The sequence below is a fragment of the Solea solea genome, chromosome 5, assembly GCF_958295425.1.
Source record: "Solea solea chromosome 5, fSolSol10.1, whole genome shotgun sequence".
NCBI lineage: Eukaryota > Metazoa > Chordata > Actinopteri > Pleuronectiformes > Soleidae > Solea > Solea solea.
In genome coordinates, this window is record NC_081138.1 from 14,661,689 (window position 1) to 14,678,215 (window position 16,527).

General features: G+C 39.0%; 1 protein-coding gene across 1 annotated transcript in view; it reads left to right on the forward strand.

The window, feature by feature from the left end:
• Nucleotides 1–16,527, forward strand: part of LOC131459096 (transmembrane protein 266-like) — a 35,909-nt gene that overhangs the window by 692 nt on the left and 18,690 nt on the right. Inside the window, exons 2-3 of the mRNA XM_058628523.1 lie at nt 158–293; nt 10,209–10,400. Of these exons, the coding sequence (XP_058484506.1) occupies nt 280–293; nt 10,209–10,400 (206 nt within the window). The 5' untranslated portion in view covers nt 158–279. The remainder of the gene's footprint in view (nt 1–157; nt 294–10,208; nt 10,401–16,527) is intronic.

The window sequence follows — 16,527 nt, forward strand, 5'->3', positions numbered from 1 at the left end:
CAGAGCAGTAACTGTCTCCAAGTTCAATCATCACTGCTCAGTATAAGGCTCAACAAAAGTGAACAGACTGTCAAAAGATCCTTTACATGTTACTGTCTAAAATAAATCAAAGGAAATCTACACCGTTTCCGCTTAATGTCCACTTTTCTTCCTCCAGGTTCATCATGAAAGCATCATCTATCAGTTGAAAAAGTGAACTGCAGCTCTCTAACAGGCAGAACTGAGTGGAAACCCTGTGATAAGCGCGATACATCGCTTGGCTCTCCATCACCCAGCATCATGGCTAATGCTGAGTAAGTACAGACCACACGTGTGTTAACCACTGACTGAATCTTGAGACACAACATTATTAAGAGTTAAGCTTGTAGAGTCAGTGTGTTAGAAATACATAATTGTCAATACAAGAAGGAAGAGTAGGCTCAATTATTATAGTAGTAGTAGTAGAGTATAGTTTTTTTCCCCGCAGCATGCTTTTAACTTTTCTTGATCTTCTGACATTTTTTGAGTCACATTTCTTATATTTCCCAGGTGTCTGCACTTCATGTTTTGCATTAATGACCCCCTTTCAGTTAGATGCTGCTACAGCTGAGAAGTCTCTGACCCTCATCACTCTAAATGCTAATCACAGACATGCTGAGATGCAGATTCATGCAAACACACCTGCACAGTCGTGACTACAGACAGAGCATCCATTCTGCAGCCGCTAACACAGTGTGTTTGCTACGTTAGCCCTCTCTGGAATGCTCTATGTTGATTATTATTATCCATAAACATAACATAAAATAATAGAACTTAACACCGTTTCCTTTTCCACCTCCAGTTTTCTTCCAGCTTTCCATTTTTAATCTGCACCCTCTGTGTGGGCACTGAGAACAGCTGATGCATTACTGAGGGAACATGCTGTAGCCTGTGTGTACGTTTGAGTGTGTGTGTGAAGAAGCTACGGGAAAACAGTGAAAGTCATTATAATCTGTCAGCACGTGATTCTGCTGGCATATAGCATGACTCCCTAATTTGTCCTATCTTAACTAGCTGCATTTATTCACTTGACCCAGATGAATAGCACTAAATCAATGCTTCATTTGTGCACCAGTTCTGCTCCTCGTCCCATACTGAGCTCAGCTCAGTGTGTCTCAACAGTAATGCTATGTCATGCTGTGTTTTAGCTGAAATGCTTCGTAAAACATGTTCGCTTTGCTCTTGACACCTAAAAGAAAGCTTTCAATGATCACGTCATTAAGGAATAAGAAAGAGACGTCAATGTTTAATTTCTCTTTTTTATCACTCACATCTTTGTGCAAAAGTTTGCTTTTTAACGCTCATTTGACCGAAACATTGTTCGTTTTTGTCTTTTGTCACTCTCAGCACCTTTAGTGCCAAAAATGTCCCATCTGCATAAACTGCACTCAAACAACAGTTGTATTTTCCTAAGGTGAATTGACATTTTGACCAACACCAGTTCTGATCATAAAAAAACAAAATTCATTAATTTTCAGTATTTTTTGAATAGGTTTCCACTGGGCATTTATAGCACAACACAGCCAACTGCTGTGTGAGTAGCATTTTATATTTGCAGTTAGTTGGGGTAGAACTAGTTTTGAAAATTAAGTAGTTCAGTCACGTTGGTTGAAGGGAATTTATCATGCACACGTTAATGTTTGTTGTTTTATTTCTGATCTTTGCTTTGTTTTCAAAGGTTGAATTTCTTTAGACCCTTTAGTTGAGTTGAGTTGTGTCTGAGGTTTGCTGATTGACACAAGCTTTAGAGAACACACTGACAAACATGTAACATCTTTCCTCTTCTTGGGTGAATTTATTCTAATGAGTGGCACCAATAATTCTCCCTAATTGGCTCATTCCACAACAAAAGGTGGGATAATATTTAGTTGCAATGGATAATAATAAATGAGCTTTGTGATCTTCATGATGCAACTGATTTTAAAACATGTGAACGAGTCACATCAGTGTGTTGAGTGTTGTGTTATTCTTGTGTAACATACAGTATGTGTATGGTTTGTTGTTGCTCTTCATGTGTGATACTATACATACAACATATCTGAGACCTATAGCATTCCTTTCCTGGTTTTTATTTTTATTTTTATTTTTGTGACATACAGGCACTTATTTCATTGCAGTTTTACTATAAAAGTATCATATCACACATATTTTCATTTTTAAGTTAATCTGTTTTATCTGCATGAAAGAATATATTCAACTCAATTTTATTATTAGGTAGGATTAGGTAAATTGGACACTCAAAATTGTCCATAGGTATGAGAGTGGATGGTTGCTTGTCTCTCCACGTGGCCCCGTGACGCACTGGTGATCTGTCCAGGGTTTACCCCACCTATCGCCCTATGTCAGCTGAGATTGGCACAGAACCCCCCGCGACCCTCATGTGGAGGATAAAGTGATAGAAAATGGATGGATGGATCATCACTATCATCTTGTCCAGGGTATTACGTGCCTCATTCACTCTCACTGAAACAAACTTTCAGAATTAAATGCAACAACTGCTGCTTCGACTGCTGCTTCGATTACATGGCATTTCTTGCCCTATATGCAAAAAACGCCGTGCGAAAGAAACGAGTGAGTCAGTACAGTGTGTTTCACAACTCTTTTCTCTCATTAAGTCTTTCAAGGCCCACATTCCATTACGTGACTTCCTGAAATTAAAATAATCTATTATTGGACACTGACACATAGTAAAAAAAAAGGTCCATGGGCCTCTCCTTCCGTACGTTTGCTGTCTTCACTCTGCCCCACAGGAGTCTCAATGTCTCCTGTGTCTTCCACAGCTTGTATCTGTAAAGGTCAGATAAGAGACTGGTCACACCAGGGCCAGAACACTCCATTGTTCAGTCCACCAATTCATCAAAGTTTAATCTGGAATATTATTAATGAGCTAATGTGCCTGACAGACTTCATTAATGTCCACTGGCATTAAATTACAAAACCTTCCCGGGAAGCTGACATGTGTATTCTAAGAAATGACTTGGAGCAGACTGTGAACTATGTAGACATGACAGGTGTTGAGTCCAACAACATTAAAATTTGTGTTAAACACCACATTTTTCCTCTGCCAAATAAATGCCTCGAAAGGCTGAGAAGATGAATAGAGTGAGGATCCGAATGCACGCACATGCACAGTAAGAAAAGTGAATGTGCTGGCATCACTGTTTTAGTAGAGTTTGCTGGATGCAGATAAAGTCCCTGAGGTAAAACGTGAGAGACCTTATTTTGCCTCATTGTCATCTTTTGATGTGAAATCCATATAGTGTTGCGTGTGAGTCAGCAGCGAAGACCAACATTACTCACTGTCTTTACTTTCATAACGGCAACAGAAAAGGTTACTGCGCTTTATGATGCAAAATATGAAGTGTAACATATTTACACTCACCGGCCATTACATGAAATACACCTGTTTAACATAATGAGCTGAAGTTCAAACCGAGCATCACAATGGGAGAAGAAAGATGATTTAAGTGACCGTGAATGTGGCTTGGTTGTTGGTGCCAGGCAGGCTCGGCTGAGTATTTCAGAAACTCAAACTGGGATTTTTACACACAACCATCTCCAGAGTTACAGAGAATGGTCCAAAAAAGAAGAGAAAATATCCTGTGAGTGCACTTCTCTGGGCAGACAAATGCTTTGTTGATGCCAGAGGTCAGAGGAGAATGACCAAAATCTTTCTAAATGATAGAAATAAGCTCCCCTGTCTGATAACTCTTTACATTACAGTACAGTAACAACATGGTAATAGTATGGTATTAACTTTGTAATGGGGACATAATATGAAAAATACCTAATGCACATTGGTAATAAAATGTAACAGTGTGTTAATAAGGAGATAGAATTACAGTAATAACATGTTCTTCCCAAAGTAACATCGAGGTCAGGGGGTCTGCAACCTGCAGCTCTAGCTCGTCCGCAGTGGCTCCCTGTAGCTTCAAAAGAAAAACACAAATATTTAAATGTTTGCCTTTCAAAGGCCTCTTATTTAGAGATCAAGGCAATAAATGAAAGTGTTTTTATATAAAAAAAAAATTATATAAAAAAATATGCTTGTCTACATCAAAAGCAATGTCCCCAATACTTAAATTAAGTCATGAAGGAAGTGCACATTATACTTATACCAGCATGGTTTCTCAAGCATGAGCTACATACCATCCTAATATTGTTTTATTTATTTATTTCAGTGGGTCACTTTTTTTAATTTGATCAATTTCCACAAATAATGGAAAGACACCAATAGGTCAACATAATTCTGTGTTTTATTTCAAAGTGTTTTGTCTGTGTGTTTTCCTTTTTCAACAGCTATTAAATGTCAGTTTTCTTTTTTTGTAGTTCTTAAATTTCACAAATGCAGCAAACTTTATTTATTCTGTGTATATGTATATATGTATATATATATATATATATATGAAGTGTAAAACCCTCTTGTGAAATTTATTTTTTAATCGTAATTGATAATTACCGTATTACATACATTTAAAATTCATCCACCCTGATTATCCCACATAGATTTTCCATTGGCATTATCAATCTATTGCTTGTGATTACTTTAGAAATAAGACACTTATCATTTAAAGTATTTATTTTACTCATCAAACAGATTCAGACTTTAGATAAGAACTGTCAGTCCACTCAAGACAGAGTAAATTCAGAGCAGTGTGAGAAATGTGTCACAATGTTATTTTTGTCAGTGTATTTTGAAATCTTTGTTTTTTTAATTATTCATTTAGTACAATACAATGCTTCCTTTTTCTTTTTAGATGCATGTTTTCACGATATATAAATGCACATTTCTTCCACATTTTTATGCATAGCCCAGTTTCATGGAGCCATTTTCAGCCAACTGTAACAGACCTGATACACACACACATGCATGTAATACATCACTGCTCTCATGGATATAAGTCGGTGTATATCGAGAGGATAGATCTTCATAATGCAGAATGTTGGTTAGAATTAAAATAGGATTTTAATGTACTAAATTCATCTTAAAAATCACTCTGATTTGATGCAAATTAAATAATTTCAAATAGCTATGACAGTATTTACCTTTTCTGTACTTTGACTTTTAAAGATCATTTTTGAATTTAGACAAACATGAACCACATGGAACAAACAGTTTGTGTCTTTATATGTACTGTATACAGTATCTGTATGCCTTTTCTCTTCATATTATGGAATGTTTATATGTTTTTACGCAATGCTACAGGGCAACCTTGAAAAACAGGGAACTTGCTTTTAATGGCTCATCCCTGTTTAAATTAAAGAGTGATGATGATGTTTAGCAGGTAGAAGGTCTGGCTTATTTTACTACATTAGTTTACCATATTATCTTAATAACATTTCCTCATGGGGGAAACAAAATCAAATTATTCCTTTTGCTTTTCCCATTTCTGCTCATCGTCTTGTTGCACAGAGGTCACAGAGGTCATGAGTGAGTCTGCTTTCACTTTTCTGAGGGAGAACATTCTTCATCGCCACTGGCCATAAGTTACATATGTGACCTTCTGCTTTGGTCACTGAAATCCCTTGAGCAACTTTTGTCACATAATGACCTTTTCTTACCTGGCCCATATATTCACCCTCCACTATTTAATTTTATCTGCCACCCTCAAGGAATCCTGCTCCCGTTAATATCACTTCTTCCCTCTGGGTGCTCGTCTGCAGTTGCAGTCTTGTTGGTCTTTCCATTGAAAATTATTTTTCTGAGAATTTCGCCGTTGCCATTCTCTGTTAGATAAGAACACCGCAGGTACTCAGAAAGGTCAGTATTTGTATTTAAACAGCATAAATATTTGTCCATGGACAGAAACAGTCAATGACAGTGTTTATATCATAGTGAAGTGACCATAATTCATTCTTTAATCAAATGTGTTTGTTAAACCGCACCATTTTAATGCAAGGATTGTCCTTAATAATAATAACAACAACTTTAATAATACACAAATATATAGTTATCTTTTTCCTAATATGAAAACTCGATTCAAAACTAATCACGCAAAAACAAAAACACTTAAAAATGAGGAAAGAAAGACAGAAAAAATAGTTCAAACTTTGGAAGTTTCATTTATGTAGCATCATGATACGACAGTTTTCAAGAAAAGCCCTGCATGATGACAGGACTCTGATTAACAATGTGTGTGAATTGTTTCACCTCTTTTAAGCACAAACACACAAATCTGAAAAGAATATAATGTCATGATTGAATTGCATAATAGCAAAAAGAGACATTCAGTGTAATTTCACAATTTGTACGACTCTGGATATCACTACGCTGAACATTGTACGAATCCATGTGCTGGGTCAGTGTTGATAGCTGAACTGGCAGCGAGGCAGAGTGCCAGGAATATTATTACAAGCTGCGAGGCAGTAGATTCTCTGGACAGCTTGTGTCTGTCATGAGTTGTTATGTGTACAGTCCTGATTGTTTGGGAACAGAGCCAAACATGCTGCTGTGCTGTAGATGAGAGGAGCTATGGATGAGATGTTGTGTGTAGGAGAATGTATCTATTAGAGTATCAACCCACTGAGGCATGATACTGCTGCATATGCACCGTCTCACAGAGGGAATCAAACAAGTGAAGGACTTCATGACGGCTCATTGATAGCTTTCACAATAAAATGAGTATAGTCTAGATTTATAGTATAAAGTAATCCTGACATAAATTTTTTCGATTTAGGGGTTAAAACACAGAGCATTTTGGCTGCTTTGTTTAAACATACTGTATATACAGAGGCATTAAGAATGTGCAACATAGTGTCTTATATCCTTTTTTTCAGCACCGCCTAGACAATCTGATGACATTTTTTTTTTAAATTTTCACCAACTACGTATATAAGCGATCAAAAAGTACCCAAAATGTTTAAAATCAGATTGAATTTTTTAAAATTTGGAAATATGTCAAAGTTCACTTGGCTTGTTTTTTATAAACAAAAAGTAATGAAAAACAGTCTATTTTGTGACTTTTGCACAATTATTGCTACTTTATATCACTAAACACCCCCCCCCGGAATGTCCATATACTGTATAGTATTATTCCCATGGCAAATTACCATGGGTGCACCTGTGGCATAGATCCGTGCTGCGTTAGTACTAAGGGTTAAGGGTCTTGTTGTGCTAACAGAATAGAATAAAAGAAAACGTAATAATATATCGAATAAACTTTTAGTGTAAAGTTAAATATACTATATGAAATGATAAAACATTTGACAATTTTTATGGCTGTGCGTTTACATGATGTGGGACACACAATGACACGTTTCATAACCTTGGCGTCATGAGTTTTAATTTTTTTAGTGTCGCTCTGCTTGTAAAAACAAATGTTGTAAACTAAGTGAGTATTAGAGGGTGATTAAATAACACAGAGACATTGCTTCTTACTGTAATGTTACGAGTCCAGCATCCTAAAAATGATCTCATTTCCTCATTTTATATGATTTTGTAAAGGTCATGAGAATCACGCAGTTGCTGAAGACAGACAAAAGACTCAGTCTTACCCTAATATTTCCTTAGCTCTCTTCCTTAGTTGCATGAGTTGACAACACCACAGCCTCTTTGGACCATATGGAGTTTGTATCGTCAAAGACACGCAGTGCCCTCTTGTCAAGGGAAATAAACGCATCAAATTAGGAAGACTGCAGCAGCTCTTGAGACTAGACTGCAATAACACATATTCCCTGAAAGCAGAGGGATTGTATTGATGAAACACAAAAAAACAGTGCCGTTGTGAGATGATAGACTGTGAAGGCAAGAGCTTACGGTACAACCTACCTCAGCTTTGCAGAAGAAGCCTTGTCTTGTGTCATCATTATATCAGTAGAAACATTAATTAGTAAGCATTGTGGATTATGTAATCTATCTTCCTGTGTGTTTAGAAGTGGGCGCTTACTACGCAAAGAAAAAAAACAACCCACATCCTTTTTGGCATGTGAAGGCCACCATAGTTCCCTGAAGCGCTTGGTAAGGGGATGGTTGAGCAAAAGGCTCCTCAGCTTGTCCTCATAAAACAGAACCTCATTTTTGAGGAACTGTTTAAGTTTCGGTCTTAGATTTTGAATGTGGTTAGTCAGTAACTGGTTATGGTAACGTTTAGGGATTAATGCTTTGGTTAGTTATATAGTGACAACTCAAAGCTGCTTTACACAACAGTTTTTCCATTCACCTATTCACACCCATTCACTCAGGCATTCACATGTGCGTTTTCTATCATACCCATTCATGCACTGCCATCAGGATCATCTTGAGATTAAGTATCTTGCTTTAGAACACATTGGCATGTTGACTGGAGTCAAACCTTCCAGTTGAAGGACAACTCTCTCTACCACTCACCCACCGTTGCCCAGGACCGTTGACTGTCCTGTTTGGAAAACGTCCCCATTTAATACAGGACTTTCTGCATGTCTTTTTTCCTCTAATTATTATTTTTTTCCTTTGGTAAAAGAGAAAATAGAGGCAAGATCTTTTTTTCCCACACTACCATTTGTCCTCTTCTGTTCCACTTTTCTATTTACTTTAGTGTCTTTTCTTTCTTACTTTAAACACATCACCTCCACATCTCACCTCCCTTTTTCCTTCTCAGCCAACTATCTGAGGGTCCACCTCCTCTTCTTTTGTTGCTCATCACCTCTTTAGATTTTCTTTGCTCTTCTCTGTCCTAGTCCTTGGTATCCTCTTCACCCACACCTCTGTTGTTCCCCCTCTCTCCATCCACCTTTTTCTGACTTCCTTTGACGTTTGAAGGAGAGTGGAGATCCACTCAGCTGACAAAGGGAGAGCGGATGACGTCACGGCAGATATGATACACCAGCATCTGCTGTGGTCTAAAAATAAACACCACATTGCACACACACACACACACACACACACACACAGGGAGTGAGTCTGCAGCTGCACTCAACATTTGTTTCCACCTCCACGCTCTACTGAGATGCATGGCCCAGGTTTTACACAACTGGAGCTTGTGGGCACGCTGCGTTACATGCTGCTGACCCACAACTGAGCAGCCTCAGCACAGTTTACACACTCTGACTGGGTGACGGTGTCGAGTGGAGGTTTGCGCCCAACAAAGCCAAGGAAGCTGATTAATAGGATGAATTAACTGAAGGATGTGTATGTGTCTTCTGTAACAGAACAAAGACATAAAGACGTTACAATCACAACATTTCTGAATTGTTTGATGTATATGATGTACTGTATACTTGGTGATTTACACACAACAAAACAGTCTTGCATCACAGTCTAAATCAGGGATGTCAAACATACAGCCCGCAGGCCAGAACTGGCCCACCAGAGGGTCCAATCTGGCCCGCAGGATGAATTTGTGGAAATGTCACATTATGGTTAGAATTTAATTATACAGTGAAACACTATATTTTTCAGTTCCAGAAACCTGTGGCTAAATGTTTTGTGCCTTTGTAGATCCACTGTGGTGGTAAATGTAAATTGTAATGCATATACAATTGCACTTAATTTAGTATTTAGTATTTTTATATTTTGTAAAAAGATACTGAATGAATGTAAAACAAAGGGAACAATCTGGAGTTCTTGTTGTTTATAGGTTATTGTGTAATTGTTTTACTGGTCCGGCCCTCTTGAGATCAAATTGTGCTCTATGTGGCCCCTGAACTAAAAATAGACTGACACCCATGCATGCTTTCATTGATCACTATTATATTTATTTTACAAAACATTCACTTAAATTATCTGGCCTGCTAATAGTGAAATGATTCTACCCCATTATTAACATTAGTTTGTTAGCTAACATGAATGTAGTTGTAGATGAGCTGAGTAGCTCAATAGCACATCACTTTTTAAATTAACATTTTACAAACTTATGTGGCATTAAAGTTATTGTTTTGAACTAACATTTAAAAAAGGAGCAGGAACCTTTGACATACGTCATTTCATCATAATATTCACACAGTAATTCGAGGAACCAAAAGGTTGCGGTGTTTACTCACAACTGTTCTGATCCAGTGCTGAGGATCAGAACAGTTGCTGGTGCAGTGCCTTGGACGCCTTGGACATTGTGTTTGTGTTTAAAGTGTTAACTATTGTTAACATCTGGAGAATGTTGATGATATGGATGATCTAGCATTGTGGTCATTCTTTTATTGAAATGTTTCTCTTCCTTATTTCTTCTGTTTTCTTGTGCGTGGAACGTTTGACTCTGCTGCTGCTGGCACGGAACTAGGGAGGTGGGGCCAGCAGGTCTGTCAGACTTGGAGATCATCTCCCAGCCGGTGGAGGATGAGAACCAGTGCTTGGCTCCTCCAGTCCAGCTGGTGAGTTTTGGCTACAGAGATCTGCCCCTTGCTGCTCTGGACCTCTCGCTGGCTGGTTCACAGCTCCTCTCCAATGCAGATGAAGACGAAAACAGAGATGGGTGAGTGCATCGGCTCTTTGTGAGCATTCATTCAATGTGATGGGGTGGGAAACAAGTGATGGTCACACATTGAATTATGACAGTACATCAGGTTTAAATCTTGAATTGAACTTGAATTCTAATTTACACATCCCAACATGCAACACATATTTAAATGTAGATAAGCTAGAGTGAGCTGTAACCCGTAATAAATAGTAATATAAGCTCTACATATGACCCATCCGTAAGAAAACAACTTCATGTGCTAATAATAATCATTTGCTGGACGGTAACATTTTTAAAATAATGTTAAACTGTAACTTTTTTTTGTTGGTAATTGGACAACTATGCATCTGTGACTACTTTAGAGTAAATGCCAAGCTATGTTTCATCAGCTAATTGCATGTAAGATGAAAATGCAGCAATAGAAGCGGAAACTTTTGGTCTGCACATGCAGTAAATGAATACAGCACGATGCAGATACTCAGCATTATCTCATCGTATGTCGAGTTAAGCTGCTTCTCTCTGCTTTTCTCTGAGGAGTTAAAGCTGGGTCATATGTTGCCCATTTATGTGGTTTAGTTTGTCTCTAGCAAACGTGGAACCATTACACTCTCATTCCCGTGTTGAGCCAACAAATCGTGTTTGTTTAAAGTAACACGATGTAAGGTTGTCAGTAAAGTACAAAGTTGTAGTTCTTTTAGTGGCACGGACCCAAAAACCAGACATGACATAGTGCCAATGCAGGTGATGCAGACCTGCTCAGGCTTAGACTGGGGCACCATTTAAACCTGTAGTAAGACGATTTACCATCAAAAAATAAGCTTGGAGATATTATTTGAAGGTTGAAATCCTTCATTGTGTCGCTTAAAAATATTTTGAAGAGCACATATCACAAATGTAATATCCTCTTTTCACAAGATCATTTTCTCTTCTTTTTTATATCCGAGTCACTTTGGCAACACAAGGCCAGAGTATGGTTTTTCCTTCATAGCCAAATCAGCCAACTGAGCACTTTTTTTGTGCCAGTCTTTGCCTCCATATCACCCCTGGTATTATACTCTGGCATTAAAAAGCCTTATTAGGCAACTTTCAATTAAATCAGAAAAGCATCGTATCGGACGCTTTGTCTGACTGATAATAGATGATAAGGCCCATTTCTTTTGTGCATGGCTGCTTTAAAAAGAAAACACTACACTGACGTCAAGAGTTGTTGTGTGTACTTAAATGCATATGTGTTGTGAGAAAAATAAATAAATAAATAACAGGGGTAAGCCATTCTTTCTTACCATTTTTACTTATCCAACTAATTTACCCAAACCACCACATGGTCAAATTTAAACATCACTGTCTGATTGTCGAGGATAAAGCGGTAGAAAATAGATGAATGGATGTCTGTTTGTCTGTCACACATTTAGAGTACATGTTCACCCCATCACGCTTGCGTAAATGCCACATGCTATGCATGATTGTCATTCATCATGTGTTAAGTCCTTGACTTGCTGTCCCTGTTGCTCTAGGTTACGTTGATTAATCATAAAGTGACAACCTCTGTGTCCATAAGTCAACTGAGATCAATTCATCAATTTAAACTAAATATCCACCCTCATCTTCTCGCCTGCCGGCAGGTGGAGGCTTTATTATAATAGTTTATAGCCCATGAGTCAGGAAACAATAACATCCCACCTTTAATATCTTGTATGTCTTTTATCATGTCTGACTACACATGCTGCCACATTTAATTATTATATAGCCATTATTATTATTATTATTATTATTTTTTTAATTTCCTCTGCTTGGCTGTATTTTAGGTAAGAGCCTTGCTTTATAGAGGTCGTCTTGAAACCATGTTTCTACAGCAACACAAATGTACAAACTTTCCAGAGTGTGTATTTTACATTTTTAACCCTTTTAACATCTAAGGCTCAAAATGTTGGTCTGGACTTTTTTTTTGCTCATTTTGACCAGAAAAGGTCCAATGCCCATTTTTCCAGAATAACTTTCAATATCTGGCAGTTATTAACAATTTACTGCATGTTAAAATAGTGTATTAACATTTTAAAATGAAGAAAACCAAAAAAAAGTTTTATTTAGAAAAAATCACTGTAGTTGTACATGAACACCAGATTTTGCTTGTTAAATTTGTATACAGTATAAAACTTATTTAAAAAAACATTTGGTTGAGTCTTTGTCTCAATGCCCAAAAACAGGCCAAAAAAATGGAAACTTATATACAGTGTTTTTCCAACTCTCTCCTCTCTGGTGACAAAGATGCCGATTTGCCGGGTTCCTGCAACAGCGCGAGTGAAATTACCGTAATAACCACATGTTGGCTTGAACGTGCAACTTCTCAGAGTAATTATGACAATGCCATGTCGTCTGCGATATGCTCGGTGTTAAAGGGTTCGGTGGAAGCTTACAATGTAAATTAGGAAACATTTAATTCTGTCATCTCACCATGAGATGTCACAAATTCTTCCACCCTGGATCTTTAAACATAATGCTATTGAATCCTGGCATGGGCATATGGATACCAGGTCAAGTCACAGCTGTTATTTTGATTAGTCACTATATTAACAGATGTCTTTGCCCAGGCTTTTCATTCCGTTCAGTAAACCTGACTCAAACTGAGCTCTTGGTGCTTGCTCTCTCACTAGGATGCACATCCACACCATAAGCTGAAGCACGGGCTACAAAACATGCACGCGTGCACACACACACACACACTCCTCCAGGTCCTCAGTTTGACACCAAATCAAGTCTTCCTCCATTGGTTCCCTTCAGTTAGCGAGTCATGGCCAGAGACAGATGGATGTCACAGACGCACCATCAACAGTGGGCGATGCTGACGCTCACACTATTGCTGTATCACAGCCAGTAAACCTCTCGTGTGTCATGGTGTATACCAGGGTTAGCGCTGGCACATATTTTGATCCGTTTGCAGAATGTATACATGTGCGTATGTTTACCGAGGCTGTGATGCAGTTCCACGTGCTCACTGATTAGGGTAGGTGTTATTATTATGAAAAACCTTAGTGCACTGTAAAAAAAAAAATCCCGCAGACTGCTATTGTTCAATGTGTATAATTCCTGAAAGTCTGCTGTAAGTCCGCCGATAACTGGGTCACTGGCTTGCTGTTGTTGACTAATTATAAAATATCAGTATATTCAAATGAGCTCGGGTGTGAGGGCAAGAAACTAAATTTCCCCCTCTGGTCTCAGAGGCTGAGAAACGGAGCCAAACCCCTGCTGCAAAAAGCCCTAACAACAGATTTACCAGTCACTGCGGTGAAGGTTATTTTACCAGTGAGCTCAATTTACTCAAACTGTGCTTAGTGCGAAGGGGTCACTATTTCATATTCAAGTCATTAGTGCAAAATGTCTGGCAGTAAAATCGCTGCCAGTGGGAGTTGTAAAAGTCATCCTTCTTTCTTTTGGCTCTAATGAAATTCCGCTTTATTTCACCGGCCATGAGCTCCACTTATGTGAATGTTACATCTTCACCATACTAGTAAATGCTTAACTAATCGTTAACTAATCGTTCAAATGACTCACTGTTGGAACTTTCGTCACATTGTTCTCGTGCCTCTTGGTTTTTAAATGTCAAAGGTGAATTCGATAAGGTCTCACCTTCCTGTGAGGTTTTTTTAAAGAACCAGTGCTACGACGCATTCAAACGAGGCCCCATATGACATCTGGGCCACGTCATTAGAATCAGCAGAATTTTGCAGAGAGAGCTTCTCGCTGAACATGTCAGTCTTCTTACCTGCAGAACCCAAGTCTATCTTGCTCTGTGCATTTCAGCACCGTTGGGCTTTTGGTAATTACGCTTGTGCCTCCGTCTGCTCATTACTCTATCGATCCACCTTTCAAACAGACAGATGCCGCCAGCCTCCTTAAATGACATTCACAAATGCCACGCCCCATGCACCGTCATCACGTTTTGCAACACCAGGTTTTTTTCATGTCAGCGCTTTTCACATTCGCTACCCGCGAGTTGACTTTGTTGGGCCGTAACAGTATGTTAGCACCGTCAGGCCCATGTCTGTGTCCACCTGCTGAACGCCATGTAGCAGGGATGGATCGCTGAAACTCACCTTTAGGGAAATAAAGCCGAGGAAATGAATCTTTTTATGGGTGTGTAGAATGATAAAGTGAAGTTGAGAAGAGGCAAGATGCGAACAGCGAGCCACAGTCATCACAATGAAAATGTGGTAGAGGAATCTGCTGGCAGACACTACCAACCCACACACACACACACACACACAGAGAGTGGCATTAACTGGCTCATGGGTTTTCTGAGACAGTGAAACAGCGTTGTGCTCGGGAGACATGTGGTCTGTGGTGATGTTTAACAGACGGGTCTTGTACGCTTCTAAAACATAAGAAAGTCACAACCTTGGTCGAGGTGTTGCATTGCCATGGCGACAGGTTGTTGGGTGAGAGGTGGAAAGTTATTTTCACAGCCAATTTGGGAATGTTTCCATGTCAGAGTGGGTGTAAATGAAAACTATGCAAACTAAACTGGGCTTTTTTTTCCTCTTGCACTATGTTGTGTAATATGTCAATAGAAAATGCACTGTAGAATTTTTTTTAAACTTTATTAAAGACTAGCCAGAGTGAAATAGATCGTCATTGGATACTTGTGCATTTAAGAAAATCCCATTTACATGGTGGGAACAGGAAATGACATGTAGCCTGTTACGGCGTCTAACAAACAGCTTTTTGCTATCGTGGTTTTCCTTCAGTGTACGGCTGCACAGCAGAAGCCAGCAGAGGGGATTAATCAAGAGAAAAGGCTCCTGTGTCAAACTGCCACCGTGTGATGAAGCACCTACTGTCAGCCATGTTTGCATATCATGGCCTGTAGCTTTGTGAAGGTGGAGCTGACCTTACTGCTATCTCGTATATAGTGAGCTGGCCTCACTTCACATGATGGCAAAGTATAGTCTCCGTCTCTTTTCTTACACACACACGCGCATGCATACGTACACACACACAGCACTTAGAGTATTTATACATTGAGAGAGAGAGGGAGAGAGAGAGAGAGAGAGAGGGAGCGTAGAAACAAGGCCAGGCCTGACAGGCTTTCTTACTGCTCTGCATAGTGGTTGTTATCTAATCCTCAGTAATCATGGTTCACTACATATCCCAGTTTATACTGGACTGTCACAGCTCATCAGAAACAATCGCCTCCTTTCATTGATGCTTCTGCACATTGTTTTTTTCCAGTCTTTTTTCTTCTTTCATCACCTTTCTACACATTTCTGTAGTTCTACTGGTTTTTCACTCTGTTTCTTTTTTTCTCTCCTTATCTCGTCTCTTTTTTAAAAATATTTTGCTTCCTTTAGTTTTTCTCTGTGATACAAATGAACTGCCAAACATATTTTCTTATTTTTCCGATCATGTTGCCCACACTACATCAAATGATCTGACCAAACCTACCAGAGGTACCATCACAGGAAGCTTTCATGGTGAAGATAAGTGGACAGGTTGTCTGGAGATTACCAGCACCTGTTTACTACATGTTTGCCAAACACTGGTGTTTTAGTATCGGTAGAGATGTGGGCGACATTGTGGGAGGTGGTTGTTCTAGCTAGCATCGGGAGGCAGTTGCAATGTTAGCAGTTTAGGCGCCATGGTAAGTGGAGTGTGGTTATTAATAGAGTTGGGCCCATCCATCTTCCTGTCTAGGAAAAATGCTGGGAGGACCAAGGTGGCACGGGCTTGTGTTCAGCACTTTCATGGCCGCCCACTCTCCTCCTAGTCATCAAGCTGCTTTTGTTTGTTTGCTCACTTTTTTTTTTTTTTGGTTGAAGGATTTTGGTGTATTTCAGCTTGTTTGCGTAGGACGCTGCTAAGTGTGTGTGACTTTGTCGGGGGGCAAAAGTCTGGCCTCTCACTGATGGCTAGAGTCGCTGCTATGGCCGATCTGCTTCGTCGTTGTGCGGTCAGAGATGGTCTTCGGGTGATTTGATTTGATTTTCCTTCTCATCATTTCAGACCAGTGTGGCCATTCTCCTTTGAACTCTGGCATTAATTAGCAAGGCATTTTTGCCCAGAGAACCGTTGGATGTGTCACTGAATGTTTTGTCTTTTTGGGACCGCTCTCTGCAAACTTTAGAGATGGTTAAATGTGAAAATGCCA